The following is a 21935-nucleotide window of genomic DNA, read 5'->3' as shown; positions in this document are numbered from 1 at the left end:
GTTTACACCTAGTAAAGATCCGGACACAATGCGAGCCAGACTACCTCCAGATGTGGTCAGGCAGATCCAATCGCGATCCGATCACAACGCATTTACACCTTGCATTAACATGCGTTTTTTATTATCCGGATAACTTATCTGGATACAGATCGCATTTTAATACCAGGTGTAAATGGGGTCTGAGTGTGTTCTGCGCTCATTTGTGTAGATTTCTGCTCGAGAGGCTGCGCGAGGGTCAACAGTGCAACCTTACCGTCAGTAATAGTCAACAACACAGTAATGTAGCGAAAATATGAAAGAGTTCGTCTTAGGTGCCTGTTGACTTTGGATCAATGCATTGTTTGTGTGTTGTTGCATAAGGAGATAAAGAAATAACACAATTGGTGACAGTGATCAATCAACACAAAAGGAACAATGATATAAATGAACAAAGATATGAGTACTAATCACAATAAAACAGGCAGTAAAAAAATCATTGAAACAAACAATCTTACAACATGGCTCAGGGCACATGTCTGGCAAACAAATTAATCAATTAGCAGCGCACAGGCTGACAGTGACATTAAATCATAAAAAGGCATAAACAATGTAAACACAATCAAATTAATAGATGGACTCACGTAATTCATGAAGACACACACAGTGTGCCAGGAAAGAGTGCAAAGAATGAGCCAAAGGGTTCACAATCAATTTATAGGCAACAGGTGAGTCGAATGGTGAAGTGGCAGAGTCTCATTGAAAAAGCGAAATGGAGTTGAAAGAGATTAGAAAGGAAATCTTTTCAATTACTATTAATAGTCGTGTGTGTGTGTGTGTGTGTGTGTGCGTGTGCATGCATTTGTGTGTAAGCATGCTTTATGAAGTTAACGTGAAAAAAATGGTTTGCTTTAGTGCAGAATATTGGAGAAACAAAGTATTTCAAAATGGAAGTGTGCCAATAAGTGGTCTTCTACTGCCCTCTGCTGGCCACTTTTCTTATTAATAGTCTTTTTACTTGCTATATTGTGGTAAACCATCCTATAACATGGTATATCAAGGTAAACTATGGAAAATCATGTTAGATTCATGGTAAATCATACTAGAACATGGTAAATCATGAAAAATCACATTGAAATATGGTTTATCATGGTAAATAATGCTTGCTACATAAAACTTAATGTCTTTTGATGCTTTTGTGCTTAAAGGCCTTAAAGGCCTAAACTGCTTGAACCCCGCAAAATGCTGCTTGCAGCTTTAATTAAGATTAGTCTTATCAATGTGTGGTATATGACTGATAATACAGATACTCAGGACAGAGTGAACGTTGCCATAGTGAACAGGAAACATAAGCTGTTACATGATAATTCTGAGAATCTCGTTGTATAAATTGAACTTATCTGTCGTCGGCTGATGAATAAATGAACATATCAGGTGATATATAACTATTTTTAGAGACAAATCACCTTTTAACGCTTTATTGAATCCAGATTAGCTTCACAGTGATAATAGTGATCAATGATACAAAACTTCATTAAATATTAAAATCAAATGTTGCTGTAAATCAGCTCTAAAATCCAGTTGAGTTAAAATAAAACTAATGTTCAATTCAACTGAGCAGCTCTACAGAAAACAAAAGAGTAGCTAGCCTATTTGAGTCAGTTCAGTGATGATTCAGTTCAGATTAAAGATGAATTTCTCGCATGAATTTATGAATGTCAAACCACCAGAATTTAATATAACAACCAGTAAAAATCCTAATTATGTCAAACTTGAGATTTATTAGTAGTAGAACTATATCAAGATATGGGGAAATATTTGAATGGTAAAAATCTTGTAAATATTGAATGACAGGGTATTACCAAGCAAAAGGGGATCTGAGAAAGTAAAAGTGAATTTGAATCACATTTCAGTCCAGTCATCCCAGTTAAATGCAACCAATGAGAGGGGGTTTCCATTTGTTATGCTAAGGGCCACTTGTTTAGATCTTTACATCCTGCCATCAGAAAGCAGAGTTCTTCAGCAAACCATGCTGGACATTGAAGACTATGCACAATAACTTTATTATTTTAGGTGTGGAGCCACAATGATTATAGTCTCTCGAAGGGTGTGTGAGAATGTTGTTTTCTTTAGTGTCATTGTTTGCTCTTTAGTCTGAGTCTTATATTGTGTTTTTACTGTAAAAGTTGTAAAACGGTTGTAAAAACACCATAAAAATCAGTTTTGGTTTACGCACTATATTTCTAACAATGGTAACACTTTATTTTGATAGTCTATTTTATACATTCTACTAACTTTAAGTAACTTTACAACAACACGTCAATTAGCAATATTATTAGACTGTCTGATAATATGCTTGCACTTTATTGTGATGCTCCACAACAGGCATTCTGACTAAGTAACTTTGCAAGTAAATGTCAACTTATTACCCCAACCTAACAGTTTGCTAATAGTCTAATGAGAGTTAGTTGACATGTAGTTGCAAAGTTACTAGTTAGAATGTCATCGGAAAAAAGTGTAACCCTAATGACTTGAAACTTTCAGCAAAACAAGTAATGCATCCCCATGCAGTTATTTAATATACTCAGATTAAGTTTAAGCAAACTGGTTTAATGCATTTTATTTTAGCTCAAGCTTTATTAGAAAAAAAGTCCCCTCTTCCAACATGCATTGGGGCATAGATAATTAATACATTGTTATTTTACATTGTTGTTAATTACATTGCTCTTGTCACACTTGTCTTGTGACATGAGTATTTTTTTTTTCCCTTTGGACAAGGCTAAATGTAATAAGTTAAAGCAAATTTTTAAAAGTAAATTGCCATGCAAACTTTTTTTTTTTTTTGTCTTGTGTATTTCATGCAAGGGGTCAGTTTAAATGTGTATGGATGAAGATTTACACAGATTATAAGCAGTACACTTTTTAAAATGCACATATAGACAGATGGTTATGCACACACAAATTAACTTCTGAATATAGTTTCTTTATGGTGAGACAATATGCTGAACTTTACCCATAATTATTGGCAGGTGATAAACTATCAAGTAACCACATCTGATCTTTTCCCTGCTCATAATCTTTTATCCTTTTATTAATGCTATCCTCTTGGTTAAAATGGTGTCCAAATACATTTACATTTAATTAACTTAATTTTTATTAATTTCATGATTGCAGTGATGCTTTGAAAGGTTTTGCAGTTCTGTTTTTTGTACCAGGGGGTGGCAATATTTCATTGATATTGGCTGATTTTGACTTCTAGATTGCTTGTTTGACATAAAACACATAAAATAGGCCTAACTGTTTGACATAAATTCTTCTTTAATATGACTTCTTCATTTTACATGATACCGTTTCTTTCTTTAACATTTTTCAAAACTCTCAATTATTTCCAGGTCTGAATTATATTTTAAAGCCTAACTTTAAATGCAAATGCACACACATGACTACATATCTCCATGTATTTGGGTACATGGAAACTTCAAAACTTTCCGATGTGCTTATGTTCATTGTCATCATCACACCTACAGTCACGTCATAAACGAAGCAAAAGGATCTTGCACTTGTCACCAACAGCGGGGCCTGTGCCGGGGTGGGACGGCCCGCTACACTGTCATGGTTAACCACTGAGTGGGCTAGACTTACTGTGATGATGTATTTTGACATCAAGACTTATCTAGAAGAGTAACGATTGCGTTAGCCTGCCTGAACCCTCATGTCTGCATCTGACATAACCTTGCTGTCTTGAAACATTTGATGAACAATGGGAGTTCTTGATCACCGGTCTCTTGTATTTCGGGAGAATATGACGTGTTGTCATGCTTGTTGTAAATCCGACAGATCCGATTCTCTGAACTCACGTCTGAACTGTGTCGCAAATAAACATGGCGGCGCCCATCGCGCATAAGCTATTGTGATCATCATCATAAATGTTTTTAAATGTCAAAACACATCCACCTAAACGTATTTAATAATCGGAATATCAGGTAACTTAGTTGATGATATAGCCAACAAGTTTGTGAATATTTTGAAGAAAAAGAAGGGGGAAAACGAAATAAAAACAGCACTTGTGGCTGCGGTGTGTCACGTGACCGATACTTTCTAAAATAACGGTCGCCTTAAAACTCACGCTAAACATTCGTGTAAAAGGGTTATATAATGCCAAATATTCACGTTTTATATATTCCAAAATGGCGTTTGCGTTTCTTTTTGCCTGGTTTTTGATTCTAGGTTCATACCCCAGTGTAAGGTCCTGTCTGCAGTGTGACCCGGTGGTTCGTTATGTGCACGAAGATTTCCTGTCCTCAGTTGAAGGAATCACTGTCAATGATCAGATTGAACTGACGCAAATAATTGAGCAGGCTTACATCAACTATCAGGAGACCAGCACATCATTTCGGGGTGTCATAGGTAACGTTAAGCCTACTGGTGTTATAGTCAATTTCAAGAACGTAAACAATTACCAAAGACAGTAAAATACCAACAATAAAAAACGCGTTGGAGTGCTACTGCGCATGTCTTGTCCTTATGCAGCATTTCCGATGGCGCCATTTTTAAATCTTAGATATGTGAAAACCACAAACGCAGACCCTTTAAAGGGTTAGTTCACCCAAAAATGAAAATTAAGTCATTAATTACTCACCCCCATGCTGTACCAACCCCGTAAGACCTTCGTTCGTCTTCGGAACACAAATGAAGATATTTTCGATTAAATTTGAGAGCTGTATAACTACCACATTGGCTCCTAAAGGACTGCCTCTTGACGGCCCAGAAAGTCAATGACGAAAATGTTTAAATATCCCAAGTGACTACCGTGGCTCAACTATATGTTTATCAAGCGACGCGAATACTTTTTGTGCGAAAAAACAAACAAAAATAACGAGTTTATTCGACTATTTCTTTTCTTCCTTGTAGGCCAGAACGAGACTTCTTTAGATTTCCACGACGCATGCGCGAGATTTGCGATCTGCTTCACTACTTCAGATCGCAATTCTCGCGCATGCGTCGTGGAAAAAAAAAGTTTCAAAATAATTAAGCTTGTCCAAACTTTTGACTGGTAATAGCTACATACAAAATCTGCCAAATTTCTTGACATTATTTTAAAAATGATGATGTTGAGTGCTATCTGATTTGCTTTAGATCCTACAACACTCTATCGTGCACGGACTGAATATCAAAGTGAATTCAAGAGGCACTGGAAAGAAGACAGGACAGGTGAGAGAAAAGATTAACATTTTCATGTTAGAGTAAAAACATGATAAATGAAGATGCATTACATCTGAAACCATGAACAAAAATCACTGTGTTATTCTTGTGTAGGTTCTGTTCAGTGGGATATGATTACTATAGTGGAGAAAGGAAAGCGAATCCTTCAGAAACATTTGGAGATTTTTGTTACCCAAGGTAAGGATGTATAGGCAATGGGCATACTGTAAATGTTTTTAAATAGCAATGATGTTTCAAAACTAAATTATGTTTATCATTATTATTTTATAAAGGTCTATGCCCAAATAAATGTGGTAAGTACCAATTTGAGATTTCTATCCACCTTATTTTTTAGCGTGGAAGTATAACTATTTTTTGTGAATGTGCGAGACTTCCGGTTCATTATAATTCCTGATATTTATAATCATGTCACTATGATCAAAATGATTTTCCTGAGAGACATAAAATTCAGACAAGTGTGTTCAAATGTTTGACTGGTTGTGTACTGTGTGTGTTACAGGACCCTGAGTATAATGGAGTGTGATGATACATGTACATTATATTGCTCACTGGGTGTGTGTGTGGGTGCGGATGGTTGTTTCTTACAGGGCTGTTGTATCAGAGAGTGATGAACTGCACTTCCTGTCAGTATATGCTCTTTACATGTCTGTCAGCCACTCCGCCTCTGGACTGTGGAGGTGAGACAAACACCCACGGATATACACACCTGAGTGGCTTGTAAGACTATATCAGCACATCTCTTTTGTTTTTCTCTCCTTCTGTTTCTATCAGAGAATCATCTTAAGGCAGATGAAGGAGAGGAGGTGGTGCTGGACTGTTTCCTACCTTGGCACGCTCTTGTCATTGGACAGACCGAGTACCATTACTCCTGGCATCCTGATGGAAAAAATGTACACGCACACACATTTAAATGCATTTGCAGGTTTCAAATAATCTTGAAGCCATTTTGAATAATATTGCAGACAAGTGAAGGAAACAATAATTTAAAAGAATATGCTTAATTGCAAACTGAATATCATGTTTTTGGACACTCAATTGCATGCTGTTTGCAATTAAATGGAAATGTATTATAGTTTATATTTATAATAAATGCAATTAGTTGACCCACTTAATTAGGACTTGGGTATATAAGTTAATAATTAGTTCTATTGTCTTTGAAATATGGTTAAAGATTTTTGCAGAATGTACTGAAAAGCATTTATGGCAAATAAAATATACTATTTCTATTAAAATATGCCATTTCTATTGAAAATTTTAGGTCAGTTGTTCACAAAGTAATGCAGAATTAAAAAAACAATCAATATAAAAAAAAATCTTTCATTTTAACAGAGTACATTGTGAGTGTAATGATTAAGTTGCAATTTAGTATATTTCAAATATATTAACTAAATGAACAACAGACTACAGTTAAAATTATAATCAAGTACTTTACATGTGCTTTAGTATGTTAGTCAACATATCAAAATATAAATGTACTTTATTAAAGCACAACAAAATATTTTTAAAATGGTTTAAAATGTAGGCCTACTTTTAATGTCATAAAATGTGTTTAATGGTATAAGCAAGTAAGGTTTAAAAAATACTTTCAATATTTGAAGTGCACTCCATACAAGTAAGTGTACTTGCAAGTAAGTTTTTCATAAGTGAATGTTGGCCAGTAGCTAGCTAAAAAAAAAAAAAAAAAAAAAATTGACTAAATTTAAGCACAACAGCAGCTCAGCTTTCCAGTTAAACAACTCTTTCTAACAAGTACTAATTATACCATATAATTATAACTTTACAGTAATGTTTAAGAAGGTAATGCCCCTTCAATAGTCATCTAGCAACTAGCTTACTTTAAATGTTTGTCTTTTAGGTTGATATGTTACTGTTTTAGTATGGATCTTTCCAGAGATCCATAAACCAAATACCCATCGTGATTTGAATTATTAATTAAAATGTCCTAAAATGAGTTTGTTTATTATTCATTGAAAGCTGTCACATGATGGGGAGTATGAAGTGCTGGTGGTGACAGAGGAGTCTAAAATTGTACTCAATCAGCTGACAACCAGTGAGGAAGGCATGTACTGCTGCCTCCTACAGGATCAAAAGGGTACTGTGCTGTCCCGCATTAATTTTAAACTGAAAGGTAGGCCGGATTTATCATTTTTGTGTTGAATGTGATAGCTCATTGTAATCTTACAATTTTTTTGTCCTTCCCTCAGTCAACCCACTGCCATCTACAACCCCCAGACTGATTGCGATGTTGCCGTCCCTGCCCTCGGGTTATGACGCCACACCTCGCCCTCATAGGAGCAGTTTCCTCATTATATTGATTTTACTGACTGTACTCAGCATCACAGGCAGCCTTGTCATCATAGTGTACCTCAGGTATGTCATGATTACAACAGGATTAGGTTTGATGCACAGCAGTTTGGGCATATTAAAAAGGGGCTATGTAATATACTTTAAGATAGGGAGGAAGAATGAGTCATTAAATGATTAAGCAATTTTTGATCAGAGCAACACTTCTGAGAGACATTTCATATCAAAAACATTTGCTTCACATAACACACAGATGACCTCACAGATGTTTGTTAAATGTCTTGCTTAGGATATTTTATTGCAGATGTTGCTATTACTGTATAGTAGCAGTATTTGACTACAGTATCTGTCAAATTACATTTCATTAAGTGACATTATGTTTACATTAAACTTATATTATTTTATATTATATTAATATTTTGGTTAGATGTAATCAGGCCCACATGGAATCTGCTCCCACGGAAATCAGCAGGTTCCCACAAAATTGGAACGGAACGCATGCTATTGTTTGTTTATAATATTGTGGCCAGTGTTGTTACTGTTAACTAAAGCTAGTTAGTTAGTATAAAGGTATAAATATTAGGGGGAAAACTAATGAAAATGTTGCCGTAGCAACAAGTTGAAGTGTAGGCTACTCAAATTACAAAACCTAAAACTGAAATGTAAATAAAATATATAAATAACTAAAAAATATACAAATGACAAAATTTCTCCAAAAATGCGTTATATTAAAAATTAAAATATAAAATTAAATGCTAGTTGATGCATTTGCGATGACGTCACGGTTTTCTCCAGAACGGCTATTTATTTAAATTAACTAAATTAATTTACTTTACAACGAAAAGTAACATCACTGAATTTACTTAAGCTGAACTATGATGCTATTTTCTTTTAGAAACAATCTTTGTTGCATTATTTATCATGTAAACCTGCTTTGAAACAATCTGTATTGTAAAAAGCGCTATATAAATAAAGGTGATTTGACCTGACTATATATATATATATATAAATAAAATATTAATAATATTGTTATTATGTACTTATTTGAACATGAATAAACATTGCAAAATTCCATAGATTTTTCATCAAATTCCTACAAAATTACCGTAAAAGCTCTTTTTACGATTTCCTCTTTTTACTGCATTAATGTGATCAAAAATACAGAAGAAAACTAATATTGTGAAATATTATTACAATGTATTTTAACTGTTTTCTATTGTAATACATTTTAAAATGTCATTTATTCCTGTTGTTCATGTCTTAACTGTCACTTTTAATCAATTGAATGCATCCTTGCTGAAGAAAAGTTGTTTTTTTTCCCAAAACAAACAAACAACAACAACAACAAACTACTGACCAAACCTTTGAATGGTAGTGTATTTAAAAAAACAACAACTGATAAACGTCTTGCAGATCCTGCAAGGGGCATAAATTGAACTGCATTATGGTTGGCACATGCAGGGAGAGACAATAGGGAGGAAAAAGAATTACAGTGGGTGATCTGTCATGGCATCCTGTGATTTTGTTCAGAGAGACAAGATTAGGAAGGAAACACACTATGTTTTCATCCATTCTGTCATGTTGCTTTGTGTCCCTCTGACAGTGTGACCATGAAGCGCCAGAAGGAGGAGAGAGACAGCAGGAGAGGAGGAGAGGGGGAGGATGGAGAGAACATTGAGCTGGTTTCTGTGACAGAATGAGGGATGTGATCCAAAGAGGTACATCAATAAATGACTATACACTCCTAAAAGAGTATGGGTGTGGAGTCATTTAGATTTTTTCAAAGAAATTAATACTTTAATTCAGCAAGGATTCATTAAATTGATCAAAAGTAACAGTTAAGGCCTTCATAATATTACAAAGTTTTCATATACATTTAAATGTATTGCAAATACATTTAAAATAACTTTCTGTTAATCAAATGTATCACAGTTTTCACAAAAGTGATATGAATTTTATTGCTATATAGAATAAAAGTAATGATAACAAGTGGTTCTTTTTAGCAGCCAATTAGCATCTTGAAATGATTTCTGAGGGATCATGTGACACTGAAGACTGGAATAATAATTTCTTTGTCATCAGAGGAATACATTTCCTACAAATATTGTCACCCTTGCTAAATATGAACAAAAGTGTCTTAGAACATTTGTTTTTGCCACTTCATTCAAAATAAAAAAATCTAACCTTTAAAGTAAAATAGTTTTAAATTTTCAAAAAGTCATGTTTTATCATTAAACATTTCAGATTACAATTGTTAACCCGTTTTCCTAAAATGGGCATGAGACGCTGCATCGAAAGTAACGACGCTATGCCTAGCCAAACTCCATATACTAATCGTCTCCATTCCCCCAGTCTGCTTCCTGATTCAGGCACCCAGGGATGAACACTGCCCTTAGTAACTTCAGCTTGCCCTGGGTCCATAGGAGGATTTGGAAAGGGGGCCCCAATTTGCAAAGGGGGTGCAACCGCGGACCCCTCTGATTAGGTGACCTCAGATGTGTTGTCTGTATGAACAAGCACATGATGGCCCCTGAGTTCTGGAGGGAAATGTTTCACAGCTGTGCATAAACAGACGCCCAAAAACTGTAAAGATGAGGGGCCCAAAGTTCTTCAACGATGAGAGAGACTGATAGTCATATAGAAATTGATAACTTAAAGTTATTGCGACTAAAGGTGGTTCTACAAGCTATTGAATCATGGGGTGTACTTAAGTTTTTCACACATGGCTTCTCCATTTTGGCCTAGTTTTGGTTAAATAAATAATGACACGGTGTAACTGCCAAATCAGGACGAGTTCCATTGAAAAGGGAACAAAAACATTTTCTGAAATATGTGTTTCACTATTGTTGGCACCCCATACGCATTCTAATGCATAAAAATCTAACTGAAGTATATTTCCATTCATATGGTTTTTAAGTTTAAGTTTTAAGTGATAAATCATGACTTCCTGTGTCACTGGGTTATAAATATAATGTGACACACAGGCCGAATGTATATAGTCATCCATCACGAAAGACATGAGAATACATGAGAATGATGTATGAAAAGGTTGTTGAGCTACACAAATCATGAAATGGTTAATAGTTTAAAATATGCTGATTTCACGCAGCCGCCATTTTGAAATCGAAAACGAGGCTCCGATGGGAAGAACACCGTAAATATAGATAAACAACAATGCCTTGGAGTACCAACCTGAAGCTGCTGCCGCGATTTACACTATTGGATGTTAATATCCAATATGTATATAGTTCATTCCTGCTTCTTTTTTTAACGTTCTGAGTTATATATATATATATATATATATATATATAAATATATTTATATATATTATATATATAAATTAATTTCACTGTATATAGTCTAAAGTATGAAAGAAATGTATGTACATTTTTAGAATAAATAATTTCTATATTAAACACAACAATACGCCACAACAGTGACTCTCCTATGACTAAGCCACCGGAGCCATTTCAAAATGGTGGCTGCGTGAAATCAGCGTATTGATGGAATACTCATTTTCCACTTTATGGACAATAATTGAGAAGTTTAAATCAACTGGAAATGGTCACAATCTATCTGGAAGAGGACATCTGTCTATATTGGCCCCACATGCACTGAGGAGGATGGTCTGTCAACAAACAAACTGTAAGGATCAAAGTTGTTGGAGAATGACCTCACCTAGTGACCACAACTTTTTTGGCAAGGTTGCAATAGAAAAAGCCTTTGGTGACTTCAAACAACAATCTCACTTATGCCTGACGTTTCTGGAACTGAGACTTGGTTTTAAATAAAGCTTTTTGGAAAAATACCAAGGGTGGTTTTGACATGTACAGCAATGTTGAAAAGTACCTCACCACCGCTGTTAAGTATGGTGGTGGATCTGTAATGCTGTGGGGCTAATTTGAGACACTGGACCACTTGTTAGGACACACAGTATCATAGACTCGTGGTTAAATCTTCCAGCATGACAGTGATCCAAAGCACATTTTAAAATAAATGACAGAACAGTTCACTGACCACAAAATGTAGACCCAAAACCCATTTAAAAAAGTTATTTATTTATTTATTTATTTATTTATTTTATTTTATAATTAGAATTTTTCTTCAACTATTTGACTTTAATTAAAGGTTAGATTTTTGATAATATTTTGAATTAAAGGAGTAGTTCACTTTAAAAAAAAAAAAAAACTTTTACTGATAATTCACTCCCCCCCTTGTCATCCAAGATGTATCCAAGATCCATTAACTAAGAAATTAAGGTTTTTGATGAAAACATTGCAGGATTTTTCTCCATATAATGGACTTCAATGGGAACCAAATGGTTCATGTCCAAAGACATTTTCAATGCAAACTGCAAACTCTTCAAAGGACTTTAAACGATTCCAGACGATGAATAAGGGTCTTATCAAGTGAAACGATCGCTCATTTAAAAAACAAAAACAAAACAAAGTTTAAATTTTATAAGCTCAAATGGTGCGCGTTCGTGACTCTCCTGTTCGAATTTGTTCATCAAAATGAAATAATCTTTTTTTTCCGTGTCATTTGGTTCATTAAACAAACGAAATGAACAAGTTGACTAGGGAAAAGATTTGTTCATTTTGATGAACGAGTTTGAACAGGAGAGTCACGAACGCGCATCACAGAACATCACAGTCGCAAGGCGGCCATTTGAGCTTATAAGACTTAAACTTTGTTATTTATTTATTAAATGAGCGATCGTTTCACTTGATAAGACCCTTATTCATCGTCTGGAATCGTTTAAAGCCCTTTGAACAGTTTGCAGTTTGCACTGAAACTGTCTTTTGGACCTTGAACCGTTAGGTTCCCAATGAAGTGAATAATATGGAGAAAATCCTGCACAGTTTTCATCAAAAACCTTAATTTCTTTTCAACTGAAGAAAGAAAGACATGGACATCTTGGATGACATTGGGGTGAGTAAATTATCTTTTTATTATTATTATCTTTATTATTTTTTTTAAAAGTGAACTACTCCTTTAAGGATAAGGGAGAAATGGCAAAACAAATGTTCACAGTCAGTTTTTTAGAGCCCTGTATTTTAAATTGTAAAGAAAACATTACTCTATATTTCTGTTGTACAATTTAGGTGAGCCCGTACGAACTGTATAGCCAAAGTTTCCTGTTATTAGCTGAAAGGAGTGTGTCTTCTGCTGTTGTAGGCCATATATACCTGTATATATATATATATATATATATGAATAACATGCATAAATACATATGAAAAGTTGGCTGTTTTAAGGTGCAAAACTTGAAGGAGTACTTCACTTTTAAAAAAAAACTTTTTGCTGATAATTTACTCACCCCCATGTCATCCAAGATGTCCACATCTTTCTTTCTTCAGTTGAAAAGAAATTAAGGTTTTTGATGAAAACATTTCAGGATTTTTCTCCATATAATGGACTTCAATGGGAACCAAACGGTTCAAGGTCCAAAAGACAGTTTCAGTACAAACTGCAAACTCTTCAAAGGGCTTTTAATGATTCCAGACGATGAATAAGGGTCTTATCTAGGAAAAACTATTTGTTCATTTTGAGAGTCACGAACACTCATCACAGAACAGAGCAAGGCGAGCATTTGTGATATAAAACGTAAACTTTTTTATTTATTGTTTTAAATGAGCGATCGTTTCGCTAGATAAGACCCTTATTCATCATCTGGTGTTGTTTAAAGCCCTTTGAAGCTGCACTTAAACTCTCATTTGGACCTTGAACCGTTTGGTTCCCAATGAAGTCCATTATATGGAGAAAATCCTGGAATGTTTTCATCAAAAACCTTAATTTCTTTTCGACTGAAGAAAGAAAGACATGGACATCTTGGATGACATGGGGGTGAGTAAATTATCAGCAGAATTTTTTGTAAAAGTGAACTACTCCTTTAAAGAAGAAAAAAAGAGAAGTAAGCATTCAACTTGTCAAAAGCTCATCCAGAAAATGGTGACATCATGCTTTGACATGAAGTCATGTGACACTCATACTCAGGGACAAGCTCTGAAGGTAGATTTTCATGGGTTATTTATTTTGGGCTTATCTCAGTGGTTAATGCCCATATGCATTATTATCTTTCCACCAGGTGCTGTCATATGTTATTCAGTTACCGACTGAGTTCACATGCACATGTAAATGAAAAGAGATCCATTCACTGGTAGCCTACTTTAAAAAAGGAAGACACGTTTCAGTTGAATGAATGACATGTTTTGGTTGGGCAGACACGTGGGAGGAATGAAAGATAAAGTGGGAGAGCTAAATCTCTTGGATTACAATGTTTTCTAGAATTAATATTCCCCTGCCAACTGGTTAATCCCAGGGATTATCCCCTCTTCTGACCAGAGGAGTGTACGCTGAAAACTCTGAATTGCTTGTTTTCATATGAAGTTCCCCTTTGGCAACCGAGAGACTTTCAGACTTCCTCTTTAGAATGCCTTCTTTACATGATTGATGATGGGACTATTTTTCACTTCTTTAGTTACAATATTGTGGTATTCGAAATTAATCGGTCGATGGAATTCTCCTATGTACTTTAGAAAATACCATTGGTCGTATAAAGTCAATTTTATTTGTTAATAACACTTTACACAATACACAGTGGCTCTACAGAAAATCATGATGTTAATGTTTATAATATCGTATTATTATCATGTCACTGGGGATTCTGGGGAAAGTCCTTAAGTCATTGGAAATGATCTGTTTTGAAAGTTCTGCTCAGTTGTGATTTTATATGACTGGCTTTGATGCTTTCAGTTATTGTTTATGTAAGTCTTTCTGCATTTTCCTATTGTTTTACTGAGACAAGTGACATCATGGGAGGCAGGAAGTGCTGCAAAATGTAAACACAAGTTGGATAGTCCTCTCAAAACATTTTTTTTTTTATGCTGCGTGCTAACTTCAAGCTTTCTTGAGTGGTTGGTTGTTTTTTCTAGAACAAAATGTGCATAGAGTTGAAACTACGAGTAATATTGATTTTTACCGGATTACTCATCAACTTCCTGTTTAAGACAGACGGCATGATTAAACATGGAGGGGCCGGGGTGTCCCTTAAGACATTTGCTATTTGTGATCATATTGTTAGTACATACGAAATGTGGTCCCAGGATCACTATTTTAATTAATTATTTGATATATATATAATATTCAGTATATAAGGGTGTATATATAAGGGTTAATATACACCAATTATTAACCTTTAAACGCATACCTTGGGTTTTTAATGACCAGGGACGTCAATCACTACCCTCCTCCTCATTAGATTTTTAAAGTAAGACATCAACCTTCTTAGTAATCCTCAGTCAATTAATTATAAACAATATAACAAGAAAAAAATATATTTAAAAAAAGTAAAAAAGGTTTCCCATTAATTTTTTTTTTAATTTTATAAGGTCGCTAAAAATAGTTTTTCTGTCAAGTCAAGTCAAGTCACATTTATTTATATAGCGCTTTTCACAATACAGATTGTATCAAAGCAGCTTCACAGTGATAACATGAAAGTAGTACAACACAGATCAATAATATTGTTAAATATTAAATAACCCCAACTAAGCAAGCCAAAAGCAAGGCGACAGTGGCAAGGAACCAAAACTCCATCAGATTGGATGGAGAAAAAACCTTGGGAGAACCCAGGCTCAGTCGGGGGCCAGTTCTCCTCTGGCTTACATTCATATTGTTTATATATAAATATTAAATATAAATATTGTTTATGTATAAAACGGCGCCATAACATAGCGCAACAATAATTGAATCTTTAATGACTGAATAAGTGTAATTTACACTTAAATATCTAATGATAAAGTGACGTTTCACTCATAGTTACCCCTGACAGAAAACAAAAGAATCATCAGTAAAACTTGAAATGGCTCAGTAATTTACTGCAGAGCAAGTGAACGCAATCAAATATGGCGGATCTGTTGAAGAAGCTGGAAGCTATCAAAATATTGAAAATGATAGTTTTGAGAATGTTTGAGCTTGCGAATATGAGCCAGATGCTGGATGTCCTGAAAAGAGATGTGATGATGGTCTGCTCAGACTGACTTATTTTTCTGCAATTTTTACTGTAATATCAGGAGAGTTTTATATTATCGCGACAGAGATCCATCTGTGTTAGATATAGATTCGGCTTGCTAAAGTCCCAATATGTAAAAAAAAAAAAAAAATATATATATATATATAAACATTAATGCAGGGATAAAGTATTAAATATTTAAATTTATAATTTTGTTACAATTTTTAGTCAATTCAAATTATAATTTAATTCAAAGATAAAAAATTCCACAAAGTTAATAAAGCATAAACCAGATTATTATTTATGCAATGCTTCTAGTCTTAAAAACAGTTGTCATTCATTTTGTCTCCATTTTCCACTGTTGAATTAGTTTCTGTAAACAGGCCCTATTTTCTTTTTCTATAGCAACGAAGGACAGTTTTTTTTTCTCATTTATTTCTTCCTTAGACAGGAAGTTGTGACACTGCATGGCTCGTTAAACTAACCTCAGCCCACAACACCACCCTAGCAATAATAACTGAAGCTCAACACCCTCATCCTGACTCCCTCACAAAGCCACTGGCACACACACACACACACACACACACACACACACACACACACACACACACACACACACACACACAATGCAGCAGGTGTCTACACTAGATTCTGAATGATATATGATGAGAAATAAAAAAGACTGGCATGTAGGAATGAGACAGACAGAAATGGATAAAATCAAAGGGTGTTTTAACTTAGTCTTATTTCAGGTTGGTGCACACTACTGCAGTTAGATTATTTTACAGTTGTATTTTTATCTTTTTTTTATCTGTTTTTTTTTTTTATCTGGTTTTCAGTGGCATTGCAAAGGTTGTAATTTTTACATTAAAGGTGTAAACGATCTGATATAAGTTATCTATGTTTCATTTTTAACATCACAAAAACCAGGGGCGTGTAAATATACTTTTTATATCGTATTTCCATGTTATAGGCCACAGCGATTCATTTTGCTTCTGGGTTCATTGAGCCTGATCTAGATTTAGTTGCAGCTCATGAAGGATGTTTTTGAACACGAGAGTGGACGGCTGTTTACTCGTTCTGAGCAGAATGAGTTATTGTGGTCTGGCAAGACAGATTGTCAGTAGCAGCAAAAACAACATGAACAAGAACATTTGAAAATCCCTTATATATTTAGATGCTGGTAAAAGGGCAAGATTGTGTTCATTTTAACACATTTTTTACATAATTAACACCAGTAAAATAACACACTGTATTGACTGCTCTATAGTTAAAACATTAGTAGATCTCATATCAATTGTGACACGAGTCTTCACTAAATTCGTATTTAATGGAATGACTGTTATGTCACAAGCCAATTATTTGACAAGCAAAGACATGCACTGAATGCCAGATTAATATGAGGCAAGCATGAACACAAACCTTCAAATTCTTAAACTTAACAGGAAGAGGAGTGTGGGATGGAAGAGTGTCCACAGCTGTGGGAGAAATTGTAGGGGAAAAAGACGGGGGAGAAACAGAGTGAATGAAGGGAAATTCAAGACTGAGGGAGTGAATGAGAAAGGAGGACAGAGCTAAACTCAGCTGCTCTTTACACCTCACTGCATGGGAGGATCCTCCTCCTCTTCCTTTGACAACTGTGCTTTTAGTTTTGCTTTGTGATTTTAGGCTGAGTTGCTTATTTTCAACAGGCAGTGGAATATTATGATATTGTGAAATGCTGTATATTTTGGTGGATAATATTTTAATCAATTCAATGATACTATTTCATTGTCACTCCGAGTTACGCAGTGTTGGGAAAGTTCACTTTCTACATGAACTAGTTCAAAGTTCAGTTCACACATTTTAAAATGAACTAGTTCAGTTCATAGTTCATACTTCAAAAAATGAACTAGTTCATAGTTATTTTTTTCCATATGTTGTGAGCTTCTTTTTTCTAACTATTATTATTGCCACAGCTCATATACAACCACAGACAACAATTATTTTATCAACGGGCAAAGTTTGCACAGAAATGTAGAAACTTTAGAGAAGAGACGGCAGCCGTGGTGTGACACTGGTGGTTTGTGTTGCCAGATTGGGTGTTTGTTCACTACTTATTAAGGCCTGTTTACTTGTGTTTTAACCGGGGTTTCGCCTGGAATGATCTATAGAAATCTGGCACCCTATGAACGAAGTTAAACTGAGAGAGTAATACAGTATGCTCAGTTCACATTCGCCCAAAATATTAACGCGTTCATGAACAACACTGGAGTTACGTCAGATGACGACGAATGAGGTTTTGCTTAGAAAGCCTATCAACTTCGAGTCTTACAAATCAGGCCAATGGCAAAGAAATGCCATCGGTCTGCGGAATTTGCATGGCGCAACTCCGCCCCACCTTTTGGGTATAAAAGGAGAACACCGGCAATATGCAGATATGTTTTTCGCTTCGGAGCCAAGTGTATGCTTCACTCCCAAAGCCATTCTGAGATGTTCTCTTCCTCTTTGAGATGAGCTTCTCTCCATGTGTTGGTGTGGATGTGTTGGATGACATCCCGCGGTCGTCCTGTTCGCATGACGCGGTTGAGCCGCTGGTGTCATTTGGCGCTCCAGAGGAGGACACAATGTTGATTGCAGCCTCGCAAGGCGGGGAGGAGTCATCGGGAGATGACGATTTGGCTGTGCTGCCACTTTCAGGTGCACCAGCATTGCCCGAGTCAGATTCCAAGATGATGGCCATGCTTTCCCGGGCAGCCACGAGCATTGGGTTAAGAGTGGTTTTTCATCCTTGCACCTTGTGATGCTGCTGACACCCGCCGCCAACCCCAATACCTTTCTTCCCGGATGTACAGGTCACGAGGTCCTGGAAGACACCCTTGTCTTCCCCTGATCACTTGGCAACTTCCTCTGCCTTTCCCCCTTGATCAGGACGCTGCCAAATGGTGCACTGGGGTCCCCATGGTGAAACACTCTGTCCGCAGAGTGCTTCATCCCATGGTGACCCAAAGCACCCTTCCAAAGCCTGCAGGTTTTCGTCTACCCTGGTGGCGAAATCCTATAGAGCCGCTAGGCAGGCACGCCTCTCTGCATGCCATGGCGACTCTGCAGGTCTAATTCGGCTGGTGGCCAGGGTGACCTGAGGCTGACGGTGTGGCACAACCAACCTAGACAGGACCCCAGCGCCTATGACATGTCAATAGCCTCAAGTTGCTGGCAGTACATCTCGCTCTGCACTGCTTCCATGTGTTGCTCAAGAACCAGCATGTACTAGTCCGATCAGACAATTCTGCGAAAGTAGTGTACATCAACCGACAAGGTGGTCTACATTCCCACCGTATGTTGCAACTCGCCCGCCACATCCAATTATGGAGTTAGAAGCATCTAAGGTTGCTTCGAGCCATTTATATCCCGGGAGACCTGAACTGTGCAGCCGACAAGCTCTCACAGCTTCAGCCTCTTCCTGAAGAATGGAGACTCCATCCCCAGTCGGTCCAGCTGATTTGGGATCAGTTTGGGGACGCACAGGTAGACCTGTTTGCCTCCCACGACTCGTCCCTTTGCAACTTGTTATACTCCCTGACCGAGGGCACGCTCAGCACGGATGCACTGGTGCACAGCTGGTCGCGGTGCCTCCATTAGTATGCGTTTCCCAAAGTCTTCAGACCCTGTGCAAGATGAGGGAGGACGAGGAGCAGGTCATATTGGTTGCGCCTCATTGGCCCACCTGGACCTGGTTTTCCGAACTTGTACTCTTCTCGACAGCACCTCCCTGGCCAATTTCTTTGAGGAAGGACCTCCTTTCTCAGGGATGGGGCACCCTATGGCATCCTTGTCCCGATCTCTGGGACCTCCTCGTGTGGCTCAAGGTTTGAGTACCCTACCACCAGCGGTGCTGGCTACCATCACTTCCGCTAGAGCGTGGTCCACCACACATCGTCTCCTGGTGCAATAATACAAAAAAAATCTCTGATCTACTTTTGCCATTGGTTTATCATTTGTTTTGGTAACACTTTATAATAAGGTTTCATTTGTTAACATAAGTAAAATTCATAGTAAAATACATTCATAACATGAACTGACATGAACTACTTATTTTTTAGTCTCAGTGGATGTTAATTTTAACATTTACCAATACATTATTAAATTCAAAAAGTTGTTTATTATTTAATGTAACTGAGTTAGGCCGTGTGTCCACAGCTGAAAACGCCAGACGCTCTGCTGAAGACGTCGTGTTTTGGGCGCTTGAGAGCATTTTGGCAGCACAGCGTTTTTTCCGTTGAGAGGTTTTGTTGCTATGATACAGAATACCTGGAGCCAAGGGGGTAATCCATCGACCGGAAGTTGAAGCCTCGCGGGAGCTGCCATCTTGTAGCAGACTCCCATTCATTTTGGTGTCACTTTGACAGCGAATAACTCTACATCTGAGGCGTTTGAAGACACCATTTGTCCTTTATTTATTTCAAAAGAAACAATGTATACAATGCTTCATTACCTTGTAGCTTATGTTATGGCCCCGTAGAAGCAGTTTTAGTGAAAGTAGGCTAACGATTGTGTCATACCCACGCGACTCTCTGTCGCACAGTCGAGAGATTACCGTATGGACAGGAGAAGAAGCTCGCGCGCAATCGGGGAAACATGGAGGCAAAATTACAAAATAATTAATCAGAATACCTAGCAGAATTGTCTCCTTCTCCTAGCTCATGGACAGCTCCTATTCACACTCTCCGCCTCTGCATGTTTCGGAAGGGAATGATTCAGATTTCTCATGCCATAGCACTAGAAGTCAGACGGGTTGCTCTCGTCACATTACGTAGTCAAGCTCTGTTTGAGTCTGCGCGTCAGGGACGGAAGTGCTAAAAAATCACCAAAAATGGGCTTCAATCGTCTCAATGGAGTTACAATGAGATCGCTCTGTCCATTTCTTTTACTGCCTATGCCTGCAGCACAGTTTACTTGTAACTGATTTCGGAGATAATTTGTTCGGTTAGCTCTGTTGGTTGATGTCGTTGTACAGAAAGAATGTTGTGACAGTTGGTCAGTGTGGTATTAGTACCACCCCTCCTCCACTGTGATTGGACGGCTGGGTAATAAGTGACATTGATGAGCGCTGTGTTTTATCAAATTTGAATATTTTTCAACTCCCGGCGACCAGTAAAAACGCTGGGGGCTCGGTGCTTCAGCGTGAAAAAAATGCTCAGAGCCTCGTTATGCTCATGACGTTTAAAAAACGTAGCACTTCCATTGAAAACAATTGAAAATGTACGCCAGGCGCTTGGAAATGCTTTGGTGGACACATGGCCTTAACATGAACAATAAACAGTTGTATTTTTGTTAACTAATGTCAACAAAGACAATTACATGGAACATGTGCAGTTGTCATTGTTACTTAATAATGTTAACTAATAGGACCTTATTGCAAAGTGTTACTGTAGTTTTCACATTGACCCAAAATAACTAAAATTATTGTCACATGAAAAATCAAGCACTTAAAGCTTCAATAATGAGGGTCTGAGGATGATAAAAAAAGTAAAAAATAAATAAATAAGAATTGAGTTAATAAAAAATAACTCAATAAAAAATAATATAATTACTATATTATATACATAATAATATAATTAATATAAACACAGATTTATTGGACCCCACATTTTAAAACGGTAAGTCAACATGAGAGTTAAGAATAATACTTCTTGTCAGCATGAGGCATAATGATGTCATTTTAAGTCATAATTGGTTTGGTTGACCGCAGGAATTTTTGGTTATCATATGGGGGTGTTATTGAGCAATAGCATAAGACTGCTTTCTTATGATGCATCACATTTGATAGACTGTATTGATTAAGAAGCATCATTTCCATTCTCAGTGTGATTCACAGACACACACCCCCTCCCCCAGTAGTCCCAGAATGTTTGTTGTTGTCATTTAAAATAAATAAAATGTGAGCTCAGACTTGTGGGAGATGTTCCACAGCGTAAAGAGAAAGAATGAGGATGAATTTACACTTTATTCCTGGCAACTAGTTTCCGTACTTTCATTTTAATGTACAGTCTATTCATGGCTACTTGTTGCTGTACTTTCAATGTAATTTTTTACAGTAGTGGTTCTACAAACGATTACAGGAAATGACAACAGTATTCTAAGACTGCAGTGTGAACATGAGCAGGAATTGACTGTGACGTATAACATGATCTGTGTTACAGTAATGCCATACTGTATATATTATTTACACACATTAGGGTGTGATGTTGCATAGAGTTGCATGGAGTTCATATTGCAACGTTACTTATTAGTACAATGTCTTGTGGACCACAGACATAAAGTGTAAGTTTCACTCCAGGTTGAGTCATACTAATAATTTCCCAGACTCAGCTCACCAAAACAGCATTAAAAATCCCCAACCATCTGCACTGTGTAGCGTTCAATATTGATAGATGTAGTG

At 36.6% G+C, this 21935-nt stretch overlaps 1 protein-coding gene across 1 annotated transcript; it reads left to right on the top strand.

The window, feature by feature from the left end:
- Window positions 1-4082: 4082 nt before the first annotated feature.
- On the top strand, window positions 4083-9237 carry izumo1 (izumo sperm-egg fusion 1). Its single transcript, XM_089119184.1, has 9 exons — window positions 4083-4383; window positions 5113-5187; window positions 5293-5376; window positions 5472-5492; window positions 5787-5876; window positions 5971-6089; window positions 7174-7327; window positions 7404-7569; window positions 9107-9237. Exons 1-9 carry the CDS (start codon window positions 4164-4166, stop codon window positions 9201-9203), a joined length of 1026 nt encoding a protein of 341 aa, XP_088975310.1. The 5' UTR covers window positions 4083-4163; the 3' UTR covers window positions 9204-9237.
- Window positions 9238-21935: the final 12698 nt, after the last annotated feature.

Source organism: Pimephales promelas, chromosome 14 (assembly GCF_988280905.1).
Source record: "Pimephales promelas chromosome 14, fPimPro1.hap1.1, whole genome shotgun sequence".
In the NCBI taxonomy this organism is placed as follows: Eukaryota; Metazoa; Chordata; class Actinopteri; order Cypriniformes; family Leuciscidae; genus Pimephales; species Pimephales promelas.
The sequence above is the reverse complement of the archived record's forward strand: the minus strand, read 5'-3'. Positions and strand labels throughout refer to the sequence as shown.

Bases quoted from the DNA above. Each gene is read 5' to 3' on its own strand.
- izumo1 (XM_089119184.1), top strand. From the start codon at position 4,164: ATGGCGTTTGCGTTTCTTTTTGCCTGGTTTTTGATTCTAGGTTCATAC. The intron at 4,384-5,112 runs GTAACGTTAAGC...GATTTGCTTTAG, and splicing joins ATCATTTCGGGGTGTCATAG to ATCCTACAACACTCTATCGT. The intron at 7,328-7,403 runs GTAGGCCGGATT...TCCTTCCCTCAG, and splicing joins CATTAATTTTAAACTGAAAG to TCAACCCACTGCCATCTACA.